This window comes from Falco punctatus, assembly GCF_963210335.1.
Source record: "Falco punctatus genome assembly, chromosome: 5".
Lineage (NCBI taxonomy): Eukaryota > Metazoa > Chordata > Aves > Falconiformes > Falconidae > Falco > Falco punctatus.
In genome coordinates, this window is record NC_137584.1 from 82,722,347 (window position 1) to 82,748,610 (window position 26,264).

The 26,264-nt window shown below is 43.7% G+C and overlaps 2 protein-coding genes across 12 annotated transcripts in view; one reads left to right on the forward strand and one right to left on the reverse strand.

The window, feature by feature from the left end:
- ARID4B (AT-rich interaction domain 4B) overlaps positions 1–1,915 on the reverse strand; it is a 94,356-nt gene extending 92,441 nt beyond the window's left edge. For 2 of the 5 annotated variants that reach the window (XM_080388912.1, XM_080388908.1), the window contains exons 1-2: positions 1,644–1,915; positions 435–489 (exon numbers count right to left, since the gene is read on the reverse strand). In XM_080388912.1, coding sequence (XP_080245038.1) covers positions 435–440 — 6 coding nt within the window. In that variant the 5' untranslated portion in view covers positions 441–489; positions 1,644–1,915. Of the gene's footprint in view, positions 1–434; positions 490–907; positions 1,099–1,594 lie in introns of those variants that run through there. The other 3 variants (XM_080388909.1, XM_080388911.1, XM_080388910.1) reach the window with 3 other exon arrangements.
- Positions 1,916–2,240: 325 nt separating this feature from the next.
- On the forward strand, positions 2,241–26,177 carry GGPS1 (geranylgeranyl diphosphate synthase 1). Of its 7 annotated transcripts, none has more exons than XM_080388933.1 (4): positions 2,241–2,399; positions 7,012–7,104; positions 16,502–16,572; positions 20,375–26,177. In XM_080388933.1, the coding sequence occupies exons 2-4, from the start codon at positions 7,038–7,040 to the stop codon at positions 21,134–21,136; spliced, it is 900 nt and encodes a 299-aa protein (XP_080245059.1). In that variant the 5' UTR covers positions 2,241–2,399; positions 7,012–7,037; the 3' UTR covers positions 21,137–26,177. The 7 variants fall into 7 exon arrangements, with proteins under 7 accessions (XP_080245059.1, XP_080245064.1, XP_080245060.1 ...); XM_080388934.1 differs by having other exon boundaries at positions 2,259–2,408; XM_080388938.1 differs by lacking the exon at positions 7,012–7,104 and having other exon boundaries at positions 2,257–2,399.
- The last annotated feature ends 87 nt before the right edge of the window (positions 26,178–26,264 follow it).

A 26,264-nucleotide genomic window follows, 5' to 3' on the forward strand; every position in this document is an offset into this window, starting at 1 on the left:
CAGAAAGTTAAGTAAATGTACCATTTACCCTCTATTCAAGTAAACACGGTTGTATAGCCAGCATTTCCCCTGCAACGTTACTTTCTCAAGCAGGGTGACTGTCCCCTGCTCCTCCATGAAGCAAGCTCAGCCCAGGCAGCCATGTCCTTACTCTCCTACAAACAATGTTTCTGAAGGAGACCAACCCCTGCTCCACCAACTTACGGTTCCCCCCCAGCATAAGGCAGCGGAGCAAAACCTGCCCTGCCGTCGGCTTACGAGCAAAGGCACCAAAACACAGCAGTGGGGGCGAAGCAACCCGCAGTCTGGATCCCCACCAGCACCGCACCGAGCCTCTCGCCGGGGTCGGGACAGATGGACTGACAGATAGGACAGCATTTCTTCATGCAACCCTCCCTTCCTTCCCCTCCCAGGCACACAAGCGAGTGTTTTACCTTCATGATGAGCTCAGGCTGCGGTAAAAGCCTCGGCAAGGGCTGAGCGCTGGACCTGGAATTTAAAACAAAGCGCTAAGGCACCGCACCAGCCGCTCGCACCGGGCGGGGGAGGGGAGGCAGGGATCGGGGTGGGGGCGCTGGCCTCCTCCCGAAACTCCCCCTTCGCTTCCCTGGATCCCCCCACTATCTCCCCGCTGAACCCCCTCCCCTCCCTCCTCGGCCGCTGCTTCCCCTCCAGCTCCCACACACCGCGGCTTCCCCTACACTCGCTGCCATTGACGCCATTTCTGTCAGAGGAGGAGAAACTTGCCACAACAACAACCCACCCCCAGCCTCCCCGGCTGCCGCGGGGGGGGGAGGCGTCCCCGGCTGCCTCCCCGGGGCGCTGCGCCCCCTCCCCAGGCACCCAGCAGGCGGGAGGGGACCCGCCAGGGTCCCAGCCCCGGGACCCCCCCTACACACACACATACTTTTACTGCGGGGAGCCGGAGAGAGGGAAGGAGGAGAGAGGAAGGGAGGCTCTTCCTCCATTGTACGAGGAAGAGTGCCTGTGTGCGCGGCGGGGGAGCGGGGTGTCGGTAGCAGCCCCCCCCGCCCCGACACACACACATACACACACACGCTTTTGTAGGGGCTGCGGCTCCGAATCGCGGCTCCTCCTCCCCCCCACCACCCCCCCTCAAATAAAGGAAAGCGCTGACTCCGCGGCAGGAGTTTCAGCAGCAACAGCCGCAACTCCCCGGCTCGGCGCAGCGGGTCCGGGCGGGGGGAGGGCGGGCGGGAGGCGGCGGAGGGGAAGAAAAGGAAGAAGAAAAGAAGGGAGCGGGGACGGGGAGGGAGGGGGGCGGGGAGAAAGGGGCCCGACCTGCTCGGCGGGGACACCGAGCGTGTGTGTGTGTGGGGGGGGGGGGGGGGGGGGGGAGGAGGGGGCTGAAGAAGCGGTCGGTCCCTCCCGCAGGCAGGCGGCAGCCGATCCCCCTCCCCCCCGCGCCGTCGCTGGGTGTTTGGGGCGGCGGGGGGGGGAGAAGGAGGATCGCCGAGTCCCGCCGCAGTCTCGCTACGAGGAGAAAAACAACCGCCCCCCTCCCCCCCGCACGCACGCCCCGCCGCCGCCGCCCGGCCCCGCGCCCCCCCGAGGCCCCGCGCCGCCTTCTCACCCGCTGGCGGCGGGGCCGGGGGGCTCCTTCTCCGGCTCGGCGTCGTTACCTTTGTTCCGCGGCGCCCTCCCGCCCGCCCGCTACTCCCCCGACCCGAGGCGGGGGGGAGAGAAGGGAACGGGTCGAAGCCTCCCCTCAGCTCCGGGCCCTCTCGGCCGGCCTCGGCCCCCGCTCAACGCTCCGGCAACGGCTCTGCTCGCGGCGGCTCCGCGCGGCGCCCGGAGGGGCCGATCCGTCCTGCGTGGACCCGGCGGTGGCGGCGGCGGTGACTGCTCGGCTCGGAGCCTCTCGGTCCCCCTCCCCCTCCCACACCGACTGCTTGACTGACGGGCGGACTGGCCAGGGCACGCCCCTCTCCCCGCCTCCTCCATTGGGCCCAGGTCCGCAGAGCCCGCCCTCCCCTCGGCCCCATTGGTCGCCGCATCGGAAATACTGACATCATTCTTCTCCACTTCTATGGAAACTGAGACTCGGCGCCGAGGGGCCTCATGGGTGCCGCTGTCCTCGCGCGCCCGCCGTGCCGGCACGGGCAGGGGCGCGCGCGGCGGCCGGACTACGCCTCCCAGGGAGCACCGCGCGCGGCCACCGCCGGGGGACGGGGCCCTGCCCGCATGCTAATGAGCCGCGGGGGCACGGCCGGCGCCTGCGCGCTGCGGCGCTGGTGGCGCATTTTCTCCCAAGAGGGGAAGGTGGCGCCCGCCGGAGCGGAAGGGGGCGGCGCTCTGGCCCCCCGAGCTGCCGCCGTCGCCGCCACTCGTGGAGCGGAGGGCTGCCCGGGGGAGCGGGGCGCGGCTCGGCTCCGGAGGTAGGCGAGGTGAGCGGCGGCTGCCCGCGCCGAGGCCAGGAGTGCGGGGCTGCCCAGCGTCGCCTGCCCGCTAGCCGGCCGGGGCTGGGGGGAGGCGCCGGTGCGCTGCGGGCGGGGGAGGTGGGGGGGCGGGCGGACTCAGAGCTCCTCAGAGGAGCCTGTCCTTCCCCCTCCGCGCGGGGCCGAACGGCGAGGGCGAGCGCGGCGGCGGGGGGAGCGGGTCTCGCGGCTGCCCCGCCCAGGTGGGGCTGGCGGGCTGCCCGGAAGGGGGCCGGGAGGGGGCCGAGGGGAAGGGGGGGCCGCAGCCGGCGGTCGCCGTTGGAGCTGGGCGGCGCCGGCGGACGGCGGGGCGGGCTGACTGACTGACTGGGAGCTCGGGGGCCGGGAGCCGCGCCGGGCTGGCGGCGGGCGGCGCCTCCGTCCCCGGCGGCTGAGCCCGGCAGCGTGGATGAGAAAATGGGGGTGGACGGCGGGTAGGGGGAGCGAGGAGTCCTCGGTCTCGCTTTATCTAAAATGGCGCTGGCGCGGCGGGGCTGGCCGGCCCTTGGGCTGTGGCAGCGGCTCCAGGGGCTCGGTCGCGGTCACGTCCCGGGCGCTGAGCTCCGGCAGGCGAGCCCTGCAGCCTGCGGTCTGGCTGCCGCGCCTGGCGCGGGGGGTAGGCAGCCGCAGGCCGGGCAACAGCTTCACGTTCATTGTGAAATGCCGGCTTTAATCGCGGAAACGCCGCGGTTCAGAAGCAGTCGCGGTTCCTGCTGACCCCTGTTCTGCCCTCGGGGCCGCCTGCCGTTTGCGAGCCCTCCCTGGCGCGGCGCCGTACGAGGGCTCCCACAGCCCGAGTGCTGGTGTCCGGCTGCCGCCGCGCTCCGGCTCAATTATACCCGGAATTCCCTTTAAAATCGAAGCAGAGTTCCAGCAGCAGCACGTTCATCCTGTTCAGATATTGGTGTTGAAATTGGAGCTACGGAGAGCTGCTTGTTGACTTAGGGGCATCTTCGGGGGAAGCGTGTGACTGCCCTTCACCTGCCGTCGGTGGGCGCCGGGGGTTGCTCGCTGTTAGCCTGGGCCGGGTGTGTAAGGAGGACTCCGCTAATCACGGCGAGGATGTGGGCCAGGGTGACAAGCATCCCGCCCAAATTACTTTTGTTGGATTAAGAGCCTTGATAGCCTCTTTGAAACAATACATATGCACAACAGTGTTCTCGCTTCTGAATCAGACCTCAATCCTACATCCCCTTATCTGGGTCACTTTTTTTCCCCACTGGTTATAGCGTCTCAGTACGCTAAGTTCTGCGATGGAGCTGATTTAAGAACTTTCTGGATGGTTCCTTTTGTGCTACAGCTCTCTGCTCCTTTGGTGGTTCTTTTGTTTTCTGTGTAACTGTACTGTGATTGGAGCCACTGAGATGATGATGCTTTTTAAAAGACAGTCTGTATATTTAACCTGGACTATGCCAGTGACCATATTCCCTTCATTTGGAGGAGGGGGCGAGCATATTCTGCAGAATGGTATGGAGGGGACGGGGTGAGAAGCTGCTTTGTGAAGATTTTTCTTGACATATCCCTTAGATGTAATATTACTTGCATCCTCTCTAGACAGCTCCTAGACACAGATCTCAGTTCCAAGTATAGTTTTAGAGTAGTTCCAACTTACGGGAGCCCGTGTCATCATCTTATTTGATGTCTCTTTTCAAAGAGATGTTTTCAAATAGATCATTAGAGGGTAAGGCTTGTTGCAGTCCAAAAGACGGTTCTGTGGGCTCTGTTGTGATTGCATGGCCTGTGCCCATAACAGCTGTTCGATATGCTTACGTGGGGATACTGAGAAATAACTGAAAAAATAACTGTCATGCATGAATTGAAATGCAGCAAGTCGTGTACTGGTTTAAATCGCAAAATTCTTTTACTGCTTTGAATAAGCATACATGTAATCAGTTCTTGTGCTTTCACTGACAGAAGGCTCTGAGCTCCCTTTCATTTATTATTTCCCAGCAATTTTTACTTTTTCACTAGGAGGGTGCTGACTAAGATCTTGTCTCTAAATGTCTTCACTGAGAAGACAGTGCAACTCTTGTAGTAAATTGGTCAGTCAGCTGGGCAGGAAACCCTTAATATCAAGGGTTTCCCAAGTGTGTCAAATATGGTAACTTTGTGCAAAGAGTAGTAACACTATAATAAGTATGATATCATGGTATTCTTGCTTAAAGGCCTCTATAAGCAACTTCATTTATATAGTTCTTTATCAAGTGTCCCTTTGTGCAAGTTTGGAGGAGGTTCTGTTCGCTGTTCTTGTTTTGCTGGGTGTCTTGGACATGTAGGTGTCTGACCATACAGTATGTCTTTTCCTTAGTGCAGATTACCTGCTACTTCATTTAAAGGTAGCATAGCAGTCCAGAAACTTTAATAACAGTGATTTAAGCTAAGTTACTATCCACTCTTTGTCTCTTAAAGCTTTTTTGCCTCCTTTTTATTTAAACAAACAAACTTGGCACTTGTGGGAGAAGTGCTTGACTACTCTTGCTGATAAGCAGCGTTGCAGGTGGACTCCTATTAGCTTTGTGCCAAATGATGCAAATACTTAGTTTGATTCTGTGTAATGCCAGTAAATTTCAAGTTAGCTGGGGATTCTGAATATTGTCTTACTGCCCTACAGACAGGCAAGAAACTTACTAATTCCCTGAGAAGGGAAGAACTTCAGTATTTACTTTTAAGCAAAAACTTCTGCAGATAAGCAATTCCAGTGCTAAGATCTCTTCCCAGCTCTGTTGGATAGCTAGGTACTTTCAAATCTAAACCAACTGTGTGGCTTCTTGACAAACTAGTCACAAGAGAGTTAAGTTGATACGTGTGTCCTTATATCCATCTCTACCAGCTTCTTCCTGCTTAAAACATCTGGGGGTGGATTGTGGTGATTTGTTTTATTTCAATTCTTCAGTGAAGTCCTTTGAGACTTATCCTTGATATGTAAGGGTAGGTACAGTTTGACAAGTGACTCTCAGTGGCAGTGCTGGTTTAAAAGCACTTCCTATCCCTTCAGTCATACCAACAAGCTGACAATAAAATAGTGAGTAGAGGGTGTCAAATCTGATTTAGATTACTGGGTGGCCTGACAGCTAGTTGTGCCTGCGTGCCATGGGATAGCGTGGAAAGGCTGTACTGCTTGTTGTGGCATTACTGCTGAGAAACTATGCAAAGCTTTCCCAGAAGGTGCAGTCTTATGAGCATTTTGCTGGCAACTTGGCTTAAACAGCCTTTCTTGCCCCTGAAGTGCTGATGCAGTTGATTAACCTATGCAGTGAGGCAAATAAAGGGATTGATTAAAACTTAAGCTTAGAGAAACTACTAATGCAGATCAGCTCCCAAGTTTGGAGTGCTACAGATACGTATGTGCGTGATGGTGGGAAGGGGTAGTGCCCAGGAACTGATTGAGCTATATTGAAAGGGAAAGGTCATGAATGCTGATGAGTACCAGTTTGTCCAGGTAGCTTAAGGGGAAGCAGTGATCTTTATGCTGATCCGAGCTTTTGAAGGGAAAGTATTGCTGGATTATTTTGAGCAACTGTGGAACACAGTTTATTCTGCTCACGTTAACCGCTCCCCTTAACGTACCTACATTAAAAATGCATCAGTCAATACTTTAAAATACCACTTTGAAATAGTTGGGTTTTGGGTAATTTATATAACTATTCAGTTGCTGCAGGGGCAAAAAGAACATCTTTTCCAGGATGCTACGTAGCTGAGAAATGGTGCTGAAGTAGCATGAGACTTCATGCTATTGCTGCAGTTCCTGTCTTAAAATGACATTAGAAGAATTGTTTTGAGCTACTGCATCTGCAGTGCAGCAAGGAAGGCTAGAGGTGAAAGGACAGAAAATCTATTATAGAAAACAGTCTGGAAAAAACTGTAGATATAGATGACCAAAGGTATGTGAACCAAAACATAATCAATAGAAAATTGTTAAGCTAGGTAGGGAATGGATCCTAAAAGATTCATTGTAAGTCTGATATATATAGTGTATGGGTAAGTGTGTAAGGATGTCTGTATGTTTAAACAGGGGTAAGACAATGGTATATTCCTGTTTTGCCTTCTAAAACAGGACTGAAGAATTCCATCAGAAGGCTGAGGCTAGTGTTTAGCTTGTTTAGGTTGCCATGGTATGAGGTGTATTTTCTTCTCTTGGGCATCTCCACTTGTGTATGGGGAAAGCATTTAGGGAGGTCTAATCAGATTAGTCATACGAGGTTTTGTATGTGCTGAGTGTCTTCTCTGAAGATTTACAGTGAAGCTTCATTGTTATGATTGCTAATGTTTTAAATATTTTATCATCTAAGCCCTCTAATACATATAAAAGAGCAAACAAAGTCTAGGAGTTGATTTAAACTATTCATGAATAATTAAAGAAAACTGTATTTAGCACATAGGCTTGTTTCTTTTCTAAATGATATCTGGAAGACTTTTCTAGGTAGTAGAAGGTAGTATTAACTGAAGGTGTCATGTGCAAAATGGGAGTATTTGCACCTAAACTTGAAGTCAGCTGACTCTTTAATTGTATGCATCTGGTTTTTACTTCCCTAATTTTTTAAATAAATAGTGTTAATAACACTTTCTTTAACAGTGAACTACCTCTTACGAAATAAAGAAATGGATGGAATGGATGAGACATCTAAAAGAATCCTAGAGCCATACCAGTATTTACTTCAACTACCAGGCAAGTTTTTGTACTGTGTTTTTAAATATCAAAATTGTTTTTATGGCAGCTTTTATCTTTGGAAGTATAAGCAAAAAAGTTTATCCATTCTGGATTTGTGGATTTAAAAGTAACACTTTTCTACGTTTGTTCTTTTCTTCCTTTTGTACATTGGTACAATAGCTCTTTAGTCTGTTGCAGTGTAAGGAGTATCTCTGTTACTCTGCTCTCCATTCAGAGTAGCTGACTTGCTACTCCTTAAAAAAACTGGTAAGGGCAGGTACTGAAGACTTGATCACAGTCTTAGAAAACAAAGCAACCTCAGCCTTGAGTTTATCCACTTGCTGTACTGGACGCAGTGGGTTGTGTGTTTTGGTGTTTGGGTTGGTTGGTTTGGGTTTTTTTAAATAGCCAGGTTTTTTGTGTAATTTCTTCTCCCTGGTACACGTAGAGCCACGTGTTCTTATAGCTAATAGCCCTGTCCCCTTTTGATTCACTTGCCAGAGGATCAGCCAGGCCTTTGTATGATACCAGGTCACTAGAACACATTCAGGTGAAGTTTCCAGTCTTGAACAATACCTGTTTTAGCAGAATTCAGGAGACAGTTTGATGGAGAACTACTGTATGGATATGCCTTTCAGAAGCCTTTTTGACTAAACAGTCAGATTGTTTGTACTTGTACACATGAAGTGAAAGGAAGACTGTACAAGTTATTAAAGTGACTAACTTAGTGAAAATAGCAGTGGAACTGCTTTGTTGTTGGGAGTATTGCATGGTTGCCTTCTGTCCAGCTTATATTGTGTACTGATGGCATTTTAAAGTAAGATACAAAATACGGAAATACTAAGGAAAATAATTCTGACTGGGATAGAAGACCTTCTGTCTGTACAAGTACTGTAATGAGTCACAGGAACAGTACTAAGTGACTTTTGCGTGTTTGCAACACCACCTATCAGCAGGGTGAGTCCTGTGGGTCCCACTTTGTTATACCTGTGTATAATGGATTTTATTATTAATATCCACAAATATTCAGAATTCTTGTTTACATCAGTGATTTCATTTGGCCTGGCAGTTAACACTACTTGAGTTGGGGAAAATAATAATTAAAAAAAAAATTGGCAAGAATGTGCCTTTTTAATGCTAGAAAACTTGTTTCCTCTTTCTTTGCAGTATATTCCATTTTGGTATGTTCAACTGTGTGGTGGTTTTGCTAGAGAACTACCTTGAGAATGAGTCTACAATATTCCAGAGAGCTTTCCAAGAGTGGTCCTCAAGAAATTCACCTTCCTCTATGATATTTAATTGTACTTTTTGTTCAGTTAGGTTATCTCGTTTAACCACGGTATATTGTAACACCTCCACATCTTTAGCTGCTTATTATTTTTTAAGCTGCTGTAGGTAGCAGAAAAAAAAAAAGTTCAGCTTCCTAGCAGGAAATACACAATAGACAAAGTGCCAAAACCACCTCCCATAGGCAAAGGTGCTTGACTAGTAGCTCTTCAGTTAGCTTTCATGTTAAATGATGCATCGAGGATATGCACTTAACCTTGCCACCTCGACTCCTACGACTAAATTCTTATGTCGTGAGTTCAGTCCTGATCACTCTATACTGATGGCTTATATAATGTTATACTTAGTGCAAACACTTTATATCCTATCTTGCTAGAGTATCATAAATCTGATTGTCCAGTTCAACACATTGATCTGTAAATTTAGCTTACACTTTGGAGAAGGTGAGGCACAAGATGCACGTCTATGCAGAAATGGTGGTGTCATTCAAAAGGGAAGACTTCTCTTCAGCTAGGCAGGTAAAAGTGGTGTCCCTGTAGAAGGCTTGTTCTGAGTAACAGGTGAAGCAGTGGGGATTCACGGTCATATGGCTGGATGTCTACAGTTTTTGAAACACTGGCTCTGCCCAAAGCCAGCTATGCCAAGTACAGACCAGTAGGAGCCAGTTACTTGTGTGAACCTTGGTATTGGTATGAACATCAGTGCTTGGTGAGGGGAGAAAACTGGGCATATGCTAGCTGTTCATAATTAGGGTGGAGCCCAAATGAGATGCCTGAGCTAATCTAGCAAGCTGTTGCTGAAGGAGGCAGTTTCATTCTGTCCTCTTTATGCTTCTAGCAGTATTCTCCTGCTTCTGAACTTGTGCCAGTTCTCAGCTTGTTAACCAAATGATTAGTTATTATCAATCACTTAACCTGTTAAAAACTTGCCAGGTTAATCTTGTTCCTTGTTTGTGAGCTAGCACAAGGGTAGGGACAAGGAGCTGTTTCTGTGTTGGATCAACTAGAGCTCTAAGGGCCTTTTGCAGAAAGTTTGGCCAAGTGTCAAATATGTACAACTTTAAGTGGACTTTTTCTGCATACTTACCGCCTTTTAATAGTTCACTTGCTTATCTCCTAAGACCAGTTGAAAAAACAAACTCTCCAAACAGTTTAGTAACCTATGAGAATTTGAATGAATTTAGATACATATCAGACTTTGTTTACATTACAAGGGATTGTGTAACAGTGTTAAAGCTGTTTGGAAGGAGGAAAAAAAAGGGTGCCTACTAATGTTGACTGTAGTGTAAGAACACAATTGTTTATAACTGTTCAAGGATTCATCCGTCAATACAAGAAGCTGATGACTGCTTCTCAGTAATGAAGTAGGACTTTTAATGGTAACAGTTTGGGGGTGATACTTAAACTAACCTTGTCTATTTCTTTGACTTCAACAGCAGTAGCATAGAGAAGCTACTGGGCTTAAGGGTTTTTTACTATGTTATTTTGACTGCTAATATGGTAACTGATGTTTATTCCCTCACTAGCAGAATTTAGTGCTTGGGAGAGCATGCATTCTGAAACAGTAACTTTTCTTGTAAAATATCCTTGTAATAGAATGTTGCCATATCAGTGTTCTACTTAATCTAGTATTCTGTCCCTTAGTCTCATAAACCAAGTACAACAAACAGGATTAGCTTTCACAAATTCCAATGTGGTTTGTCCCAAAAATGGCCTGATGCACACATATCGTGAATCTTTTATCTCCAAGTGGCTGAGGTAACAGCAGTAGCTGGTTTTGCAGCACTAAGAAATATGTGGAATTTCAGTTGCAGCAAAACTGATGTGGTCAGTAGCTTGCTGTTGAAAGGGGTAGATTCTGATCCCACTCATGACTGTATATCTTCCCTTTCATGTCCCTCTGGTCTTGGCTGCAGTCTTTCCTGGGCTTGTTCAGTGAGCTAAACAATCAAGACTGGCTTTTTTTTTTTTCAGCTTTTTCTGCCGGGTTACTGAACTAGACCAGCCTGGTGAAGGAGTTTAGCACCAGAGGGCATGATCCCTACCACTGACATGACTACATTTGGCACATCAGAAGCCTCAACTTGGGCCAGGTTCCTGCGGGGGGCTGCAGCTCTCCAGGTTCTGAGCTGCAGGGGTGCCTGGGGGCACCCACTGAAAAGAAAGTGAGGTCTCTGCCCCTAAAAGGTGTGCAGTAGTGGAAAATGTGTGTCAGCAAGCAAAGAAACAGTGGATGGGGGTCAGCAGGCTGCATAGCATCAGAAATAAAAGACCAAGACCCTGCAGGTTCAAGAGCCTGAAACTTTGAGGTATATTGAAGGAGGGACAGGAACAGTCTGTGGACATCAGGTTGAGAAATGAATACTCGCACAAAGGTGAAGGCTGGGAGCTGATGGCTTCCTGGTACTGGGGGAAAGATTCCTGTTCCTTGAGCAGATGTGTAGTTGCCACATAAGTTCAGTGCACTGGAAGAAGACACACGGCTGGAAGCTCTGTATACAACAAAGTATCAGAATGGCACCTGGTGACAGCAGCAAGTGATAGTAGGGGGAGACACTGCTGCAGGGGACAGAGGACTCCATCTGAGCTTCTGTCTTAAGGAGGTTTGCTTTTTCTCGGTAGCTTTGATCAGGGATGTTACAGAGAGACTGCCAAGGTGTGTGTCACCCTCAGACTACTTAACCCTTCAGCTCTTCCACTTGAGCACTAATGGATGTAGCAAGGGGATGCCTGGAGCTTATCAGGTGTAACTGTGTGCCCTTTGGAATGTGGGCCAAGGGCACAGGAAGCCAGGTGGCTGTTCTCTGTGATCCTCAACCCCCTTCCCTTCACCACTGAGAGCAACAGACAGATCTTGCCTGTCAACAGCTAGTTACTTGCACAGCTGATACTGTTATCAGAGATTTGGGGTTTATGACCATGGGACTCCCTCTGTAGAACAAGGAGTACCAGGAGAAGATAGCATCCACCTACCCAAGTTGGGGTAAAAGTCTCTGTCAAGAGGCTGAGCAACCTGTTGAGAAGGGACTTCCACTAGAAATCACAATAGAGGAGAATGGCTACACACAATCAAGTAATGAAATGGTGGACTTTCAAACAAAGGGTGTAGGCTGATGTGGACAAGGGTAGACCTTGTAATTGGCAAAGCTGAAGGTAGGTCATCCCAGGTATATGCACTTAAGGAAGTATGAATAGGACAGTGTCATGGAGGGAAAGTGTTGCAACACTCTCAAAACCATCAATCTGTAACAAGGTCTTTTACAATCTCATACCAGCATACTCTTCATACAGTCCCTCTGCTGCCTTCTCCTTGTTGCACATCATCCAGGGTGTGTGTTCTCTTGTGCTTCTTCCTCGGCTGCTCTCTCTTCATTGGCTCTCAACCACTTAACCAGCCACAGCTGCACCTTATCTACATTGGCCCACCCACTGTCCCTGAAGCCAACCCACAGTTGTATATTATCAATGCTAATTAACCCAGCTTCATTCCACTGCAGGAAAGCTCTCACTTTTTCTGGGGAATCTGCCGGACTGAGTGCCTCTCTGAAGCGTCTTTACACAAATGCATACAGCATGGGGAATAAACAGCTGGAGTTAAGAGGTCTGCATGCAGTTGCAGGGCTGCAGTTCTGTTGGAGTACCTGATGTAGGATAGATAGCTCAGGCAGCTGGAGTGCTGCCCTGGATAGATAGGGACTGCCTAGGAAGGCGGTCTGGAATAGCAAGGAGTGGGAGCTGCATTATATGTGAAAGAGCAGCTGAACGGCATGGGGCTCTGCCTTCAGTCAGATAAGCCTGTTGAGAGCTTATGGGTTAAGATTAGAGGGCAGATCAATAGGGGTGATGGTATAGTGGGTCTTTGCTAAGACCACCTGAGCAGGAAGAAGTAGATGAGGCTTTCGAACAAGTGGAATATACCTAATTTACAGGCCTTGGTCCTCGTGAGAGACTTCAGCTACCTTGGTAGAAAGCAGCTGAAGCAACACAGCAGGGCACAGGCAATCCTGGAGGTTTCTGATGACCACTTGCTAACATAGGTGATCAAGGAGCTGATGAAGACAGGCATTGTACTGGACCTCACACTCAGAAAAAAGGAAGAATTCTTCAGGGCCTGAAGACTGGGGGCAGTCTTGGCTGCAGTGACCATGGTATGTGGCATTCAGAATCCTGAGAAGAAAGAACAAGGCAAGACTCAGGATCACGACCCTGGACTAGTTAACCCTATTTTGAACAGGGGAGTTAAGCTAGACAATTCTACAGTGACCTTAACCTGTTGCAAGTGGCTGCCCAGGTTTGAAAGTGTAAATGCCTGCTCTCTTTGCTTGTCTTCCTGCAGTTCACTTATGCTGGCTGTAGTGTTCTTGTAGCTGAGTGGGGAGGCCTGCTTGGGAAATTTATCTATTTAGCCCTAATCCGACAGAGGCTAAATGTAAGAGTGTACTATATAGCTGAGGTAATACAGTAGCTTCCTCCAAAAGGGCAGTGCTGCCTTCCCCTGGCTCTTGGCATCTGCTGCTTACCCTGTACTAACTGTGGCAGATCCACTTCATAAGCTGACTCGGTGCATAAAGCTGGCAGAAAGCTAACCTAGCAAAAAGCAGACAGTTTTCTGCTGGGGTAATGAGTTGAATTAGCTTAGCGAGGCTCTATTGAGAGCTAGGTTAATAGTCCCTCTGCTTTTTCCCATGCTGTTCTAGTCCTTTTATGTACCTTCACTGTAAGTGGGGTGCTGCCCTATGGGTATAATTTGTGGTCACTTTAATGGAGCAAGAGTGAAGAAATACTTATCAGGAGTCTGTCCAGAGCTGGAGGTCTGTGGGTTTGGGTTCTGTGCCCTGTCACAAGAGCAATTGTATATAGAGAATGTCAGGCTGATTTTTATTTTTTTTTGAGAAGCATCTCATCTGTCTGAAGAGGTGGGAGGGTTTGTCCTCAGTACAGTATCTTTAATCTAACCAGATCTTTGTTTCACAGATAAGGTTTTTACATTCTTATCTGTAGAAGGCATTTCATCAGAGTGACTCTAATGTTCTTAATATTTTTTCTTACCTTTTCCACCCAGCATTACTAAGGAAAAAAAGCTTTTTGTAGTTGCTGCTTGATTTGGGTAACATTGGGATCTTAAGCAGATTAAACCAAATGCATTTAGCATAACTTTGATAAAAACCAGATGCAGTAATGTCTATTACAGCTCTATACAGTAGGTAGAGCTTCTAATTTTGGAAGTTAGACCTCTGTTCTTCAGTTTTACAATAGCCTGCTTAGAATAATTAACAGCAGTTACATGTGACAGTGAAGAAACTGGATTTTAATTTTGTTCTAGTGTCCCTGAATTGTTGGCTTGTCTCGTTTGGGGAGAGACGAGGTGTGGTGAGGAATGGAGGCTTCTGCATCTAGGTTTTTGAGACCAGTATTAAGAGGAGTTTGGTCTTTTGCCAGGGCTGTAAGCATGAAACATGCATACAAAAAATTGCTGTAATATCACATTGACCAGGTAGGATTGACTTCAGAACAAGATAAAATAGCATTTATGTAGCAATAATATTCCTTTAAAGAGGCTCATGCAAGCAGATTTGTACCTACAAGAGGAAAGATGAATGCTTCACTATACAGATAGTGATTTTTCCTTGAATAGTCAGTGTCTAGACAGCCTTGCTAGTAAAGGTAGACAAGTCTAAAAATTCAAATGCTGTCTGTACTAAGGAACTGAAGTGGCTAAATCAATTGTGCATGTTAGTAATCCATTTGGAGTGTGTGCTAGTAGCTATGTTCCTCATCATAAAATAACACTTGTTGCTGAGCATCTGGCATTGCGTAAGCCTATTTTCTAGGAAACACATTTACAAAACCAGAATTAGCTGCCTAATGTAAAAGAATAATGTTGTCTGTATCAATGTAATTTAAAGTGAATAAACAACTGTAGATAAGGTACACTTCCTTAATGTGATACTATCTCTGAATAGTTTTCTTTATGGATGTACTGAAATATTTGCTGATACTTAACTGGCAAGCTATGCAGTTTGCCAGATGCTTGTAACAGTTACTCTCAGTATTTTTGAGTAATCTTTTGTCCTTTAACTCATGCAATTGTTTTAAAATAAAATATTGAACCTCCGATACAAGGCACTTTGACCCTCCCTTGCACAGTACTGGTGGTCACAAATGTGTAGCAAGTCAGATCAGAGAATTAATCTGTCCAAAATGTGATCTAACCATGTGGGGAAAAGGGTGGAAGTCTGAGTGCTTGAAGTGTTTTAAATCCTTAGTATCTCCTGCAGATACTAATCAGAAGCAGGTCTAATTTGAATTAGTGGTGGTGCTTAGTTAATGCAAGGGATTTTTAAACTCTTGGGTACTAATCTAATTTTATATTTAGTTTTGAGATCTGGTTACCTGTGTTAAATTAGTGAACTTCTAAGTCAGCAAATTATTGATTTAAATTAATGAGTTAAAAAAACCCCAACAATTTAGAACCAGCTATGTACTTTCTTGATGGAGAACAAGCTTGACATGGGGATCTTAAAATACCTGTTCTGCTGTTTGAGAGAAAACAATCCCTCTCTCCTGCAGAAAGCTATTGATGTTTAAGCACGGAGAACAAAAATAGAGAACACAAGGCAAAGAGTATATGTCCAGGTAAGAGTGCCATTTCACACAGGACAGAGCCAGAGGACAAAGCTGTAGAGGGCAGGTGTAGGGGAAAAAGCACCTTTTCATTAGTCTTCTAATGAAAACCAAAGGACTATGGGGACAGGAAGTAATGGAAATGTTTGAGAATGGAGACAAAAATTGAAGCCCTCTGAGCCAGGGAGAAAGGCTTATCACCCTTGCTGCAGAGCCCAAACCACAAAGTTATTGCTTACCTGGTGGTAACTTAATTAGAAAAGGAGAAATCCTCAGCCCCAGTTTCTCCAGGGCATATCACTGCAAGTGAATCTACCTATTTTTATTGTTCTGTATGTGCTGGTCACACAGCAATAGAGAAGCCTTAGGGAGAGATTCAAATATTGAAATTTCTTCAGTGCTACGGGCAAGATGGCATCATCAACATGAGGACTAATATTGCAGAGTCATTAAGTTATGTCTCAGTAGATCTTGAGATGAGTAATATAGAACCCACTGTCTAGGTTGCACTGCTTTGAAGTTTTAAATAAAACTTTTTCCAAAGGCCTTGTTGATGTGAGCTACAGACACAGAGCAGTTTGTCTAAACCTGTCTTGCACTTAAAGATCTTATACATAGCTGAGCTTCTCAAAGTTCAGAGCAGCATTGTCTCAGCGTGGGTAGGGGGTGACTTAATTTCATGTTGGTCAGCAGTAGACATGCTCGTGACTCCTAACAATTTATAAAAGCTGGCATCAGTAACTTACAGGCATGTAGGTTAACTTCTATTAAAATTAACTGTCATATAAAATTATCTGTATTGAGTAGTAATGCTTATTTTAATACTAAACCTGGACTTGTGGTCTTGTCTTTCATTCCTATGAAACAGGGCAACTACTCTGCTCCACCAAACTACATTAGGCAAAGCAGAACGTAGCCCATTATTTTTGTAGACTTCTCAGGTATAAGGTAAACATCTGAATCTTGGAGATTTCTGTTCTGTTCAGATTTTTGTTTAGAGTTATTCAGTATTTCAAATGTCACTTTCTTGTTTTACATATTGTCAGTAGCAAGTGAAGAATCCTGCAGGAGAAAGACCTAAAAATGGAGAGAAATAGATACTCAACCAATTGTCAATATCTCCAACTAAGAATTGTAATTTGATCTGTTACAGACATGAAGTCAATGTGCTTGTCAAACTAGGGCTTACTTTCAGAAGCAGTAAGCTGATCTATACAGGTTACCAGCATACTCAGGATCGCTTACTAATTAAACTGACAAAACTAAATACAGTAACCTGTAAATATGTGCTTTGCATATTACTGTGAAATGTTTAAAACTGAAGCTGCTGAAAATTGATGTTTATACAATGAGGAGACAAATTGTGTGTTATGTGGTATGATATATAATCAGCTTTCAGGTGATGATGCTGATCAGTTTACTGGTCTCAAATCAGTTGTTAAACTATTGTCCCTAATAATGAACTTTGTGACTTTTTATAAATGCCTGTAATATTTTTATTGTAGGTAAGCAAGTGAGAACCAAACTGTCACAGGCCTTTAATCACTGGCTGAATGTTCCAGAAGATAAAATACAGGTACTGGCTAATTATTTTTAAGGGGCCTTTATCTATTTTTCAAGACTACTGGTAACAGACTATTATCCTACATAGTACAGATCATCAGAAATCTTAAATGCACTAATTATAGTGCATATGTAGAACATATGAAAGTAAACTTGCAGGAAAACAACTTTAGTGTAAAGCTCTGCCTGTGATGTAACACTGAAGAAGTTACTTCCATGACTTGTCTGATGTCTAGAATAGTTAGTTCTTTCCCAGTGTGTTCAACCTTTTAAGTTGGAGATAAGCAGCTACCGTTGTTACCTGCTTAATCTAACTAGGTTATTACCACTGAGTTTTCAATTAATTTTGAAAGAAGCTGGGCAGAAATACAGTGATTGAAAATAAAAATCATTGGATTTTGATACCAGAATATCAAAGACAGCAGTTAAATCAACTTTATAAACCACTTCTTGTTCTGGATATAAAACTGTGGGCTTCTTATCATACAGTCTAGAGTACTTAGTTTAATGCTTCTCATTGGAGTGTAAGAAATTCCCATCCCTTTTGCTTTTCTGCTGGACAAATCTATACAAGTTGTATGGCTGTGTATTTAAACACTGTGGCTTGTCAAATGAAAAAATATGCTCTTGGTTAGACTACAGTTTTGTTAAACTGCATATAGAGAGTGCAAAAGATGGTGTCCAAGACAATGTAAAGAATTAAAATAACCAGTTATGCTTTTTGACGCTTAATGAGCTGATCCCTAGTTAATTTCATTAATTGTTGGCAGAAGTAACTTTAGAGTCTGCCAAAGAGTCATCTTTAGGGTGGCTTGAGAATGACACTTCATAGTCCTCAAGTAGCAAAACGGTTTGACTGATTTAAACAATGAAGGAAGAGGCTGCATTCATTATGTATTATCGTTTCTTTTCTATCTTCCAACCTGTCTATATAACTTTTTAGCCAGATTTATCTTGGCTTCCAGCTAGAAGCATCTTACCCTTTGTGCTCAATACGTATTCAAATAAAATATATTACAGCAACCTGTGCATTGTATGCATGAGTTCAGTCTAGTATCATAGGTCACAATTCAAACTGGCAGAAGAAGCCTATGGTAGTTATCTAGGACAATCCTCTGCTTAAAGCAGGGCTTGCTCCATAGCTATTTCAGGCTACTGGGGGCCTTGCTGAGTTGAAAATCTGAGTATGTTGATTCTGCAGCCTCTTGGGGTGTATCTCCCCATTTTGAACCCCTTCCATGATAACAAACTCTTCCACTCTGTCCAGCTAGGTTTTCTTATGCTGCAGTCTGACTGTTGCCTCTTGCCATTTTGTTGAGCACCTGTAACAGTATGGGTCCATATTGTCTCATGTAAACTAAAGCTGCAGTGCTTCTGTGTGAACAGAAGTTACCGGTTCTGCTTGTCACTTTTAAACTGATAATCATTTAACCATTATTGAGAACTTAGACTGCTTGTTTTGGTTATCCTTATGAAGAAAACCAGTGCTTTAATGTTTCCTTTACCACTTAAGCTGTTTGTGATGGAACCTAATATTTTTTCCTTCAGGTTATTTGAGGACAAAACCAAGACCCTGTCATCTTTTAATCTGCATCTTGACACAATTATTACTCCTTTTGTGCATACCCGTACTAATTTTAATAACTTAAGGTTGTTAATGACTGGAGGTGGTCCTCCAGACTTAATTTTACCTCTCTTGATGTCCTCAGTGTCTAGCAGCCTGATTCCTTTCCAGATATTTCTATTTCTCTTATTAAAAATATTAATTCTGTCACTTGTTACGGGACTTTTTTACCTTAAGTCTTTTGTCTTCATGTACTTTATTTAGATGATGCAGTTGAGGTGACTGTTCCTTGATAGTTGATGTTACTGTTGGCTGCCACCATTTCACATTTTTCCCAGATAAGTGGTCTCTTCCCCCCCTCCCACACCCCTTAATGCATCTCTAGTACCCATCTGATGCTGCCCTGAGACACTTTACGTTTTTTAATTGGAGAACACTGGGTTTGTCAGATGAAATTTCTTCTGAGAAGGCACTGAAATGGCCTTGTACAGGGCCAAGCAACTTTTAAAGCTATTGCAGTTAAGGAGGTAAAGATCTGTGAGTTGAACCGATAGTGCTGCAGCTGCTGATTAGATAGGCTTAGGTTGTAAGAAAGCGTAACACTCTTTTCTGGTTCTTCAGCTTTCATTATGAAGAACAGTCTTTTCATTTCTGCAGGCTACTTCCTGATGTACTCTAAAATATTTTTTTCTGCTGTCTGAACTTTTTTGCTCCTTTCAACTTTGAAGCATTTTTGACACTGTCTTAAGTTCAGAAGATAACTTACACTGTTTCAATTGAACCTTAAATGTCTAGAAGCTGCAAAAGTTCATGAAACTGATGGTAATATGAATAGGTTAGCAAGAGAAATGCTGAAATAAGCTTATCCAAGGAATTCACAGAATGCAAGGAAACTTTCCTGACAGTACTGAGAATGACATAATGGTCTAAAAGAATATTCAGACAAACAGGTACGCAAAGTTGCTTTCAGTAAGTACTCCATCCTGTGTGATTTAAAGTCAATGGGCAACAGCATATCTTTACAGGTCAAAGTAGGGCTCACTTCTAACTGGTAGATGGGTCATTAGTGCTTCTTAAGTAGGTTGTTCTTGCAGTTATCTTGGACAAACATTTTAAGATTCCTAGGATTTGGGCTTTAATCTTTGGGATGGTGGTCACTGAACACTAGGTGGCTTGCTATTCAAGAAAGTGCTTGCAGTGAAGTCTCTTTACTTTTTCCTACAGCATCCACCAAATAGGTCCATACTAGGCACTTGCTGCCATTTAATGGTGGCCTAGTATTTTTTAGAAGCAGTTTTGATGAATGTTGACTGAGTGCTGTGTTTGTAGCTAGCAAGTGCAATTGGTTCATTAGCTTTAAAATCATATCTTAATTAGATGTGTTTTGCTGTGAGTTCATACAATATGCTGTTTTATGTGCTTGAATTCTATTTAAGCAGATGTTGAATATACTTGTTCCTTGCATAGCAGCATTGCAATTAAAACTGTACATAGTGCTAAAACTCTTGTTGAATTATCCTGCTTTGGAATTGTTAAGGCTCACTTTTAGTCAAATGTAATCAGCTACAAGCTGATGTCCTGAATAGTTTATACCTCAGGTGGTGTATGATATTGGTCTGCCTAGTGACAAGTAGTAGGGCTGTAGGAAGCTTTCAAAAAGATGTAGTTTCTGCCTTTCTGCCAAGAATTTCCCAAATGATGTTTCGGAGAGAATAGTCTGTCCTTTAAGAGCTCAGCACTGAAGATTACACAAAGTGTCGGGGAAGAAAGATGAACTCTCTCCACTTATCAAAACAAGGTTTACAAAGCAAATGTGTTAATGGATGATACCTGACACTCTCAAGAGCTGACTTTGGGAGATCTCAGGTTAGTGAAGCTGAACTTGTCACAGCATCATGTTGCTTTTCTTTTGCTCTGTTCATGTTTCTAATAACACTTACTGCATGACTCCTAGATAATGATATATTTTAGAACTGTATCAACAACAAAGAGGAGCATGCAAGTGAGAAGACTTTAGGGAGTAAGTTCACTTTGAATCTGAAAACCTTATACAAAAGGCAGACAGCATGATCCAGGAATTAGAGCAAACTGATGAAGAGAATCCAAATTAATAGTAAAAGCAAGTGGTCTGAAGGGGAACCTCACTGATAAAGTATTTCATTATTTAAAATTTTATCCACTTTAAATCAGGTCTTGCAAAACTGGAGGTTAAATTACAGTGGAAGACTTAATTTTTCTCTTTTTTTAATAGGTTATCATTGAAGTGACAGAGATGTTGCACAATGCAAGCCTACTTGTGGATGATATCGAAGATAACTCAAAGCTACGACGGGGCTTTCCAGTGGCACACAGTATCTATGGAATTCCATCTGTAATCAACTGTGCTAATTATGTGTATTTTCTTGGCTTAGAGAAGGTTTTAACCCTTGATCATCCAGATGCTGTTAAAGTTTTTACCCGTCAACTTCTGGAACTCCATAAAGGTCAAGGCTTGGATATTTACTGGAGGGATACTTACACCTGTCCTACAGAAGCTGAGTATAAAGCTATGGTACTGCAAAAGACAGGTGGTCTCTTTGGATTAGCTGTAGGCCTCATGCAGCTGTTCTCAAATTACAAAAAAGACTTAAAGCCACTTCTTAACACACTTGGCCTCTTCTTCCAAATAAGAGATGACTACGCCAACTTACACTCCAAAGAATATAGCGAAAACAAGAGTTTTTGTGAAGACTTAACTGAGGGCAAGTTCTCATTCCCAACCATTCATGCAATTTGGTCAAGGCCTGAAAGTACTCAGGTGCAAAATATTTTACGTCAAAGGACGGAGAACATAGATATAAAAAAGTACTGTGTACATTACCTTGAAAATGTGGGTTCATTTGAGTACACTCGGAATACATTGAAAGAGCTTGAATCTGAAGCCTATAAGCAAATTGAATCACTTGGGGGAAACCCTGAGCTTGTGGCACTAGTTGAACAGCTGAGCAAAATGTTCAGAGAAACTGAAAATTGAAAAATTTTAACTCCTGGTGGTGAATTAAAACTTGTTTTAAAATGGGAAAATGGCCGGACTATAAGAGGTGTTAATCAGTCTCACTTAAAACACTTTTTGTAGCCATCCTACAGAAATTACCATTAAAAACAATTTGATGCTAAGTATTTTGAAATATATACCCTATTATCTGTACAGTCTTAACTGTAACCGCTTACAGATGGCTTTGTTAAAGATGTACTAGAACTGCAACAAGTTTTGAATCTAAATGTGGTCAACTTTACATAGTCAGCATTATTTCATTATTTCTCGTATTAACCAGGCAACTGTAGGTTTCTGGCTGAAATTGCATTAAGTCGGATTGACCTGAGTGTATTGTGCATTTTCAAACAATGCTCTAGTAAATGAAAATGTACAATGTTAAATAACAGAAGAAGGTACTTGCCGCCACAGTGTGCATAAAACTTGTGTGATATTTCAAAGTCAGACTTGGAAAGATCAGATGGATCAGCATAGGAAGTTCTAAAGTGAATATCCTATCCAGCTTCTGGGGGTATTTTCAGGGGAATGAGGATTATGAAAGAGAGTATTTTATATGCAAATAAGACTAATGTTTAGTCTGAAATTGTAGCTTTATAATGACTTATAAGTACCTTAGAGAAAAGATTCCATTGCATCAGCAAAGCATAAATTAGCTGCTGATTCCTGCTCTGCAGTGAATAATTTTGATTGCCTGTTTTTAGATTTTTAAACAGTCATACTTTTTAGCCAGGGACTTAAATCTATGCATTAGAGCCCATCTATACATGTAGCTGTAAATAGTCACATGGTGAGCTGCTACTAGAAATGGAATGGGATTCACACCAGGTAACTTTAGACACTGTAATTAGTGCATGTCTCTTTAATCTCTGCTTATAATTGAGAGGGGCTTCTCCGGGGGTTGATTGGTAATTCATACTGCATACCTGTTCTGAATTGTTATCTGGAAAGCGAGATTGAGGGGGAAAGGCTGATAAGTGACAAAACTCTCTGCTCATCTAATGTATATAAATGTGTCTATATAAAGGTGAACAAAATGTAAGCAGAGATGTTTGTTTCTTCTTGTCTGGGCTGACTTGAATCAGGTTCAGTCCCTTATTCTTCACACAAAGCTTTTCTTCAGTCGGGGGGGGGGGGGGGGGGTAAGGGTTTGGATCAAAGGTGGGACTGGTGCTATCAGCAGTGGTGTTAGCTCAGGCATACCCTCAAAAGAAGTGGCCAGAGGTACTTGGCTTCTGCAGCTGAAGGATAGTTTTATGTGGGTGTTCATTTACTGTACCTGGAAAGCAGAGAGAGTCGTGTTCTCAACCCGCTGAGAAAACTAATTGAAGAAGGTTGCTGTAATGTCTTTCCCGGGCAGCCTTAAGATTCTTCTGAAAGTGATCAAGCATGAAAAAATTCAGGATGACTGCTTTGTAAGAGGTGTTATGTAGTTATGGATGATAGCCTTTTATCTGCATGCTGAGGAGGAATCTGTCTGCTCTGTGATTAGGCAGAGAATAATAGCCTTGTCACTGAATGGACCTGGTTGCCAGGAGTCAATAGCTCAAAGTTGGTGAAAAGTGTCTTTTTAATGTTAATGACAGTGAATTGTAATGCCTTTTTCATAACTTGCAGTGCTTCATAGTAAGCCTGTAAATCTTTAATGTTTTATGAGAAAATACTACCTGCAGCAAAGGACAATGCTTATTTTGTGCCAGGTCTTGGGAGTTTCTAAACACTGTTGCAGCTGATGTTGAATGGAGGAGAGCACTGAAAAAACTTGTTAAGAGAAATCTCCTAGTCTTACTGTGAAAGATATCCTTGTGCCTATTAGGATATTGTAACTGACATAGGACAAAGTGCGCTTAGTGCCATTTCATGTCTGCTCGGTTGCTGGGTGTAAACAGTTTTGTGTAGTCAAACTTTCCTAATGACATAGCTTTTACTTTTGTATACACTACCACCTGAGACTTCTGCTATATCGTCACTTCAGTTCATTCTGACAACTATTACTTATTCTATACCATATAGAATTTACTATAAATATTTATCGTAATACCATATCTTGTAGAATGTGCCTCCGCTAACCTAAGAGTAAGTATATTGGAAGTTTTCGAGCTGCAGGCCCTTGAAACCACAAATGGGCAATAAGGGAAAATTGCCCAGGGAAAAGAAAGCTGGACCAACAAGAAACAAGTACAGCTCTGCATTATTCTGCCTTCAAGGCTTTTAATACTAGTATTCAAAGCTTACCCTGAAGGTATATCTTAAAAGGCTCAGAAGCAGAGTAGTGTTGTTCTTCACTTTGGTTAGGATTAACTGAGGCCTCTGAGGTTTTTCCTGATGTATTCAGGAGTTGGAAGAGGCTGAGATCTTTCCCCTTCATCTGTTAAGCAGGTAGAGCATCTTTAAGAATTAAATGTCAGCAGTGATGATGCTCTATAGTCAAGGTAGATTTTATATTTGGTGCCATGAGACTGTATCTTTATTAGTGTCCTCCGTTACTGGCTCTGATACAAGCTCCTGGTGTTAAGCCATGTTAGGAAAATCCCTTCCTTAAAGCAGCATGAAAGTTCTTGCGGCTGTAGAATTAGTTTAGTTGTGTAAGTGCTGCTCTTTGTTGCTATGCCTCCCACAACACGAGGAGTAGGATTTTTTTTGTGATCTTCACAAGAGCTGCATTGCTGTGGAATGGAAATCTTGAGTTGTGAGTAGAAATGTCCATGGGGAAACAAAGGGGATGCTGGTTTAAATGTCAGTCCCTTTGAGCCAGAACTGTTGTACTTACTCTATCTACCATTGCCAACAAGTTCTGCTTTGATCAAGTTACCTGCACATTTCTTGGAGGTTTAGCTCTTGCAGTGCGTATGAAGAGAAATGCGGGTACTCATCAGTCTCCAGCATTTCCCCCACCTCAGTATGTTTTCTGATTGTGTGCCTGCTGGGATGTAAATGAATGCTGTCATCAGTCTTTGAGTGGCCAGCCATTGGATGGCGCATCTGTGTCTGCTGCTTCAAAGGCTGATATTATCCCAATCAAATATAGTGAAAACTGCATTGTTTCAGGACCTTCCTGAGGAGATGGCTTGTCTTCCACCTCTCCCGTTGAGCTCGGGCTGTTCAGGGACCCTAAGAGCAACTTTGTATTGGCCAGTTGTTGATACTAACAGCCTAAAAATGTTAATGGCAGTGAGGAAGTAGTTGCTGATATTAGTTATCGTTTCAACATGATGAGTTTGCTAATTATTAAGTATCTAAATGCCTCCATGTGCTATGGAAACTTCCTATATTAATGGCTTCTTTCCTCAGTTACAGCTAAATGCTAACATAGTATAGAAACATGGGATTTGTGGGTTGGGGGGGTTCTCTTTTTTTGTACCTTCTTACATAAACTGGTTTGGACACTGATAGTCTTTAGCATTGAATTGGGCCAGGCTGTTATTCACATACAAGAGCTATATAGGCACCTGTTCTCTCCTTTATCCTGTCTTAATCTTACCATTTTATGTTTCAGATTTGGTATTTACTATGTTCTTTGTATTATTTGCTCCGTACTTTAATTGTAATTCTTTTCTCAGTGCTATTTCTATTCCGCTACTAATACCATAGCACATACAATACCATCAAACTCATTTTTGATCCTGGACAAACATAATAGTCTGAGTATGCTGTTGAAACATTGAATTGTGGCTCATCGTATGCCTTCACAAAAGTAATCAAAGATTTTCTACAATCTTTAAATGCTGTAACTTTTTTTTCTCCAAGAAGCTAAAGCCTGTAATACATTTTATATTGCCATAAATTATTTTTGTTCCACATAGCTTGAGCTCCTTTCCTTCTCCTACCCCTGTGTTTTCAACACCTATTTTGCTTTGGTGGTAATGCTCATTAGGCCTTCTTGTGAAAAAGCTCACTAGCCCTGGGAGGAAGAGAGGTTAATTTTTGTCTGGGTTAATGAATTATCCCACTCAGCAAGAGCCTGATGAATGTCAGAGCTGGCAGGTAGGCAAAGGTGAGAACAGAGCTAGGGAAAGGATTTGGGAGAACCACAAAAAAAAATAGGTTCCTGAGCCTGCCTTATGGTATTTCACGTTGGTTTACAGCATTTCCTTCACTTTTTTAGGAAGGGCTAAAAGAGCATGGTTCACTTCCCTGAAGTTCCCTTCTTGCTTTCCAAATGAAATGTAAGAGATGTTCAAGTTAAATTTATTCAGATAATTATTTATATAATTGGCATATACAATCTTAAGGTTTTGGTTAAAGGTACAGATAAAACAGTACAATGTTTCATTACTGTGTTTTTCTTGCTCTTAACAATTTTTCTATTCTTGAAGGCAGGGAAACATAATCTGTGTGCTTACTTGACTTCATTGTTACCTCACATCAACATCCTTCCTGAATACGTTCTATCATAGCTGAGTACCCATGTTCACGTTTTCTGCAGTATTTTTTAATTACTTTAGAAGGCACCTCTGTGAGGTGTGGCTAGGAATAATCTATGATTCGTTAACTCCCTTTCATTCAAGGGCATTATCTGCAAAATGCATAGTAAAGATGCAAGTTAAGCCACGTGAATGCTGATAGTGTTCCTCACCATGTGCCCTATGGAACAATTAAGTTCTCACTTAACTCATTGCAAATGTATTTACTGAGCATCTCTGTTTCCTACAGCATAGAGAACCATGGGAGATACCCCAGGAAGGCCTAATATGACACTTCAGGGAAAACGCTTCAAAACCTGGTGTGAATTTGTGTGGAGGACTAACTCTGATGTGAAGGGAGGTCATAGATAATTTTCTGCTTTTGAACACCATGCAAATACTGTCTATTCTGGTATATGAATTACATGCTGTCAGTAAGCAGTTGCATCTTTTCTTGATCACAGTAGAATATTTTCACTCTCTTCATAATGTTTCAGTTGCTGTTTCTGGAGCATATGGTGTAAGTTAGTCAGTAATGATTGAAGTCTGTGAAAAGGAAAAATGGCAAACGCTTATTTTTGGTTGCTCCGTTTTGAAATACATGTGAAAACTGGCCTGTGCTATTGCTGTAATCTACTGTGTTATTCTGCGGTGTAGCTGAGGGAGGCATAACAACTTTTCACCAACTTATATTGTTAAAATCAGAC